This window comes from Apium graveolens, chromosome 11, assembly GCF_009905375.1.
Source record: "Apium graveolens cultivar Ventura chromosome 11, ASM990537v1, whole genome shotgun sequence".
NCBI lineage: Eukaryota > Viridiplantae > Streptophyta > Magnoliopsida > Apiales > Apiaceae > Apium > Apium graveolens.
In genome coordinates this window covers 72,245,819-72,252,550 of record NC_133657.1, presented here as the reverse complement: position 1 = coordinate 72,252,550, position 6,732 = coordinate 72,245,819, and the positions used below count along the sequence as shown (strand labels likewise).

General features: G+C 33.5%; 1 protein-coding gene across 1 annotated transcript; it reads left to right on the top strand.

The window, feature by feature from the left end:
- Nucleotides 1-1,220: 1,220 nt before the first annotated feature.
- Nucleotides 1,221-5,470, top strand: LOC141698408 (psbP-like protein 1, chloroplastic). Its single transcript, XM_074503093.1, has 4 exons — nt 1,221-1,292; nt 1,471-1,593; nt 1,736-1,807; nt 4,188-5,470. Exons 1-4 carry the CDS (start codon nt 1,221-1,223, stop codon nt 4,317-4,319), a joined length of 399 nt encoding a protein of 132 aa, XP_074359194.1. The 3' UTR covers nt 4,320-5,470.
- Nucleotides 5,471-6,732: the final 1,262 nt, after the last annotated feature.

Genomic DNA, 6,732 nt, shown 5'->3' with positions numbered 1-6,732 from the left:
TTACTGTCTGTAAATGATTTTTGATACGGAATAAAATACGGTAAATACTATTTATAATTACGGAAAATTAGTATCTCGTTGGATCATTTCGGATATAAAATGGTACGTTTATTTATAAAAACTGATCCAAACGGTACCGGTTTTTGGGATAATTATCCAAACCAGTACACACTACACCATATATGGCCTTTACCAACACTTTTTTTGGTGTTACAAGCAAAAATTTTGCCTTAGATCACTAAAATTTGATCTGAGGTAACATTATATTTTTATGTTACAGCAGAGAATAATAGATGTCACCATAAATATGAGTAAATTGTTATTGTAACACAAAATATAATGTTAGTATTGATATTACAATTAGTGTTCCAATAGGGCTAAAAGAATTAGGCGGGATTGTAAATTTGCCAAATTTGGGCCAAAATTTAAGCAGCCTAAAATTGAAAATTTGACCCGCTCATTTTATTCCGGAAAATGAAATAAAATAGTAAAACATTCACTTGCACACTTTATACGCTCATAAGTAACAAATATCAAACCCTCAAACAAAACCCTCCCTGGGTAAAAAATACTCTCAAATGAGTTTGGAAAATGGAGATTAGTGTTCAAATTAGGGAAATTAGGCTTCTCAGTCAGAGCTTGGAGATTATATTTAGGGTTCTAGTAATTAGGGTATGCAGAAATTGGGTCTTTCTTCACAAAGGGTTCAGCAGTTGGAGCTTCTCAAATGGGTTCTTGTCGTCGATTTCTTCTTAAATTTGAAGCTTTCTTCTTGGTCGGTTCAAAAGTGTGTCGGGTATGCTCATATTCTCTGATTTGTGTGTATATCATTCTTGTGTGCTTATATCTGTGTGTATTTATTATTTAATCTTTTTTGTGTATTCTCTTAGTAAGATTGTAAACTTTAATTCTTTCTTTATTTTATAATTTTGGATATGTTTAATCTTTATTTTTTAGTGTTAGCTTGATTTTATGTCTGTAAATCTTGCAAATTGAATTGGGTTTTAAGTATGTAGTAGTTTTTGAAAAAGTGCACTTAACAATACATGCTTTAATTATATGTCTAATTGTTTACTTGCTGCGAATGCTGATTATGTGTCAGTTGTAACATGACTCTCCTACTGCAAACTTTATTTATTTGTATTAAAATCACTCAAGAATGCCTATGATAATGGCTGATTTTGTAAGACACCCCTTGATATGGCTCAGTTGCTGCAGAAATGAAGAAAGGGTTTTTAGGAGTTACAGATAAGAAGGATGGGTATTTCTTTGTCTATCCATTTGGGTGGCAGGTAGTTGTTACTACAGTGTTATTTTTAATACCGCTGAAACTTGGCAAGTTCATGGTCTATTCGGCTACTTAATCTTGCAGTGTGCCCATAAATAGTTGGTCTTCGGATCAGGTCTTTGTTGTAGTACCCTTACTTTGTCATACTTTGAGCTTTATCATCTTTTCCTTTATGTGAGCAGCAAATAGTCATTGAAGGTAAGGATAAAGTATTCAAAGATGTTATTGAACCACTGGAAAATGTCAGTGTAAATGTATTCCCAACTAGCAAAGAGGACGTTCATGACCTTGGCTCGCCTCGAGATGTAAATTGTACCTCCTACTTTTCATTTCCATTCTAATTGCAGATATCAATAAGATTTAACCATTAACACTGTATCTGAAGCAGGGATGTCTGATCTTTTATTTTTAGCTATATATTTATCATGAATGATCCATTATGTATAGGTTCCTGAAGCTCTAATAAAAAGGGTCTTGGCTCCTCCGTCACAGAAGACACAACTAATTGAAGCAGCAGAGGTGAACTTACTAAATAAACTTCTTTATGCAGTTATCTTATGAAAATAAAAGTGAATTACGCTAAAACTCCTTCCCATCTCCGCTTCTCCCTCCCTCCATCCCCCTCTCTGTGTCTTTGTCTCCCCCGCCCTCTCCTTTGTTTTCATTTCTTCAAACATGATAGTTCTAATGCTTGTGGTTTGGTGGATAATTACGATAGCAATAAAATAACCACAATTTGAATACGTAATGGTGCTACCATAATCCACTACGTGACTTTTAAACATCTGTACATACAGTGGTGGAGGCATGATTTTAAGTGAGGGGGATCCAACTAGGATGATTTAATCATTAAAAAGTTGAGGAAATGAATTCTGACCTTTAAAAGTGTTGTAAACGTACTCAAAAATATTAAAAAGTTTTGTAGACTTGCTCAGAAACATCCTGGACATAGCAAAAGTTGGTATAAAACCCTCTACAAGCTTTATAGCTTCCTGAAACATCATTAAAAAACTTAGTTTGCTTAAGTTATTTGGACTAATTAACAATTTAAGACATAAAAATAGAACTATAGTCAAATTGAATTTTATAATTTTAAAACTAAAGTAAAGCTTCAGAGATTGAGTTTTTACAAGAGAGGTCAAGAGCAAAGTTAAGCAAAGACACCCGAGAGCAATTGTAATGAGCAAAGACACCAGAACAATTGTAATGTTAGGTATATATTTGTGTACTACTGATAAAACAAAATTTTGTGTTTCATATTTTAAAAAAAAACCCAGCCCCCTCCAACGCTTAGGCTTGTTACTGAATGGGTTCGTCCCTTTGTACCCTTGACTTGTTGCATTATCCTCTTCATTTCAACATAATTTGCTCCTATATTCCAATAGGTGCTTTTATATATATGTACAAAACCCTGTTGCATTATCCTCTTCATGTTACTGATAAGTGGCATTTTATACCACTTAGAACGTCTTAAAATGGCTTAAATTGGTGTCTTGAAATCAAGTATTTTGTGTATTTGATGCGTTTTTCTAGTGTTTATGCATTTCAGGGTTTTAGTTGCATTTCGGGCGAGGAATCATCAAGAATAAGCCTTGGCATGTGTTCACCATTGCGAGAGGAAAGAAACGGGTAGATTACGGCGAAGAAACGGAGCAAAATCAGATTTTTTCCAGTAGAGGTCTGAGCGCCCGCTCAGCATTGCTGAGCGGCCGCGCAGCAAGCTGAGCGCCCGCTCAGCTATGCTGAGCGGCCGCGCAGGGTCGGGAAAAAAGATATAATAAATCTGGACTTCTACTTCTGTTTGGTTTCCACTTCTATGTAATCTGAGTTTTATGGGACTATTATATAAGTAGATTTGAGACGTTTTCACAAGTGTGGATTGAAGAAGATTGTGTTTTTACGCAAGGAGCGAAGGAGATAAGGAAGAAGACCGATTTAGCACACTGCAACGAAGAGGAAGCATATCTTCTTGTGATTCTTATTTCGTTGTAACGTTGGATGCTAGTTTTCTTGCTTTGAACTTATTTACTCTTGTGACGTACTCTGTTTTAATATAATTAGTTTAGTTATTATTTTCTTGTGTTTGTGTGTCATGATTTCATATGAACCCATGATGACGATAAGTGCTATTATGGGCTAATCGTGATCATGGGGTTGCAACGGATTTATTATGGAATTCTTTAGTTAATTGTTTAATACTTTAGTGTGTGATGATTGTATGATATCTAGTATTGGTTGTGCGTATTCTTCTTATGTGCGTCGCGAATATATAAGATAGGGTGTTAATCTCTTGTGAAGCGACGGTGGATCTTGAGATTTAGAACTTGCCATGCTAGTATAGGTTCATGTATGTTGTGCATGATTAGTGGGTAACTCTAACAGTTTTATTTGCCCTATGTAATCAAAAGGAATAACTTGTGCTTAAATCGTTGTGTTGTCAATTTCTGTAGACATATAGGAACTCAACATAATTGATGACTATTCAACTTCTATCTTAATTGTGGATGCTTGGTAGAATGGTATTAGTACAATGAAAGTTGGCTTTTATCAGTTTCGTGTTATTCGATTAATATCATCACTGTCACATGCTAAAGGTAATAACGATGGCTATAGAAGGAAGTAATAATGAAGTTGTGATCTCATGAGTGTTTTATTATTGATAAATTGAAGTGTTAGTTAAGTGGTTAATTAAGTAGTTAATTGTAGTTAATATTTAATCAACAATTTTAAGTGTTATTATCTTAACATTGAGAAGTAATCATACATTGGTGAGTGAGTTAAATTAGACAATAATTCAGTCTGAGTCTCTGTGGGAACGAACTAGAAAGTATTGTATATTACTTGCGAACGCGTATACTTGCGTGAATATTAGCGCGTGTTTTCGCCCTAACAGTTACAGCATGACGTTGATGGAAAGACTTACTACACGTTCGAGTTTGTTGCCAAAGCTCCAAACTTTACTCGCCATGCTCTTAGTGCAATCTGTATTGGAAACGATAACTTATTTAATTTTCCGTTTACTAGAGAGTAGCGGGTGTGTGTCTATCCCCATAATCTGAAGTTTATTTCCTTTCAGAAGACTATTCATGAATAAGTTCCCGCTGAAGCCTTTTGAACACCTTGTTTGGATATTGTTAGCTATTTTTCCACAGAAATACACTTGACCCGAAAAATGACTAATAACAACAAAGTGGAGCATGTCAATTTTGTGTATCTTAATAAATATATTAAATTTTGATTGAAAGCGAAGGACCTTTTTCTCTGAGCATGTAGCAGTATAAATAAATGTATTTAGGAGTCCATGTTCAAAGTGGGACTATGTTACGAGGCGGAATACATAGGGAGTATGTTACAATAATTGGGTGGATCACTGACTGGTTAAAAAGTTTATATTCATTACTTTAGTTGCTCTTGTAGTTTCAATAATTATTTCTCAATTCTCTAGTGATAAAGATCTGAAATAATGACCTTTAGTCACGAGGGGACTATAAAAGGAGTCTTGATCACCAGACTCTACATTTACAACACCCAGCTAACGTCATGTCCCGGTAAAAACTTTTTATTTCACACTATACATTTCATATGTTTCTTCTGTGTGTTTGTGTTTATATTTCCTCTCTTATGCCAGACATGTATGTGCATAGCTAGTTATATTTCTTTTTTGAATGATGTTTTTTTGATCAAATGTTAATGCTATTTGCATAATACGAGGTTAAAGTAAACTAGTAGTATAACATATATCTTTTGGTATAACCGTAAGAATTCTACTTTCTCGAGCTCTAAAAGTGTTAGCACACATGCTTTTCTCTTGGTATTTTTTAACATTATATGTATTATGAATATATATTATATAGGACCAGATAACGGAGTTAGCACAAGGGAGAGGAAAACTGATATTTGGAAGCCTTTAAATATCCAGGTGAACGTTACAAATAGGAGTAAATCCTCAAAGTCTACTTTTCAAGAAGAACTGCATCCAAATCAGAACCTACCAATGGTCCGAAGATTTTGTTTATTTTGCTTGAGTTGAAACTTTGTATTTGTTGAATTTAAACTTTGAGTAACGGCAAGTTAAATATGTATGTAAAATTTTTATGTTGCAAAGTGTCATCAAATGAAATTTTTATATTGGAAAAACAATAAAAAAATATTATAATGAGCATTCATAAAAAAATTATTACAATAAGCTATAAATATGAACAATTTAATTGTTTTACAGTATTGTGTTATAATAGCAAAAATAATGTTACAAAATAGTTTATTGTAACACGTTTTTTGGTGTTACTAAAGGTTTAGGGGTGTTGTAATAGAATTATGGTTACACTTATTTGGTGTTACCATTGATACTGAAAGTGTAACAATAGGGGGTCTTTGGTTACACTTTTACCTATGTTACTAAATGTTCTAAAAGTGTTATTATAGACCCCTATTGTAGCATGAGCAAATCCAACATCACCAAATTTTTAAAAAGTGTAACCATAGCCCAATTTTTTGCCTTAGCTAACACTTTTTGGCCATTTTAACACTTTTTTTTGGGTGTTGCTAGAGGCTATATATGGTGTAGTGACAGTTTGTACTGTGGTCTTGGTCTCAGCACCTGGTTACACGTATTACGAGGTGATAATTGTGTTAGTTCAATAAAAAGATCCCGTTTATCGAAAATACGAGTTTTATTGATTTGCCAAAACGAATAATGTATCGAAAATGTTGCGCCGGGACCCACATAGGACAAACCGTACGCCGGATCGAAAAAGTCGAAACATGGAAAATGCTCGGAATATTGCAATTCGGTTAGGAAGGAGTTCTCGGAAGAGTTTCGGGTTATAAAACGTAAAAACGGATGAAGTCGGTTGGTTCCCGATTGTAAAAAAATAGTTTTTAAATGCTTGGAAAAAGATTTTATAAAATCCATATATTTCCTATAAAATCATAAATCAACATAAAAATAAATAGGAAGATATGACAATTATCTATATTTTATTTTGAACATATGAAAATTAAAATACTCAATTAATATTATTTTCAACATCCAAACACATATAACACTTAACAAATAATTCACAGAATAAATACCGAACATACATAATAATTATTTATTAGCAAAAATAATTACACGATATATCCCGGATATTACACTTAGAATATAACATTTGCATCCAAAGACATGTGGAAAGTTAAGTGTTGGTTTCCTATTATTGAACAATTGATAGGGAGTAATGCATTATGCTTGACATGTAGCATGTTGTATTTACAGCTTCTGCCCAAAAGTAAGTTGGTAACTTTGATTCTTCTAGCATTGTCCTTGCAACTTCAATAAGAGATCTGTTCTTTCTTTACACTACTCCATTTTTTTGTGGAGCCCTTGCTACTGAAAATTCATACATGATTCCATTTTCTTCACAAAAAAATCTCATCACAGAATTCTTGAACTCAGTTCCATTGTC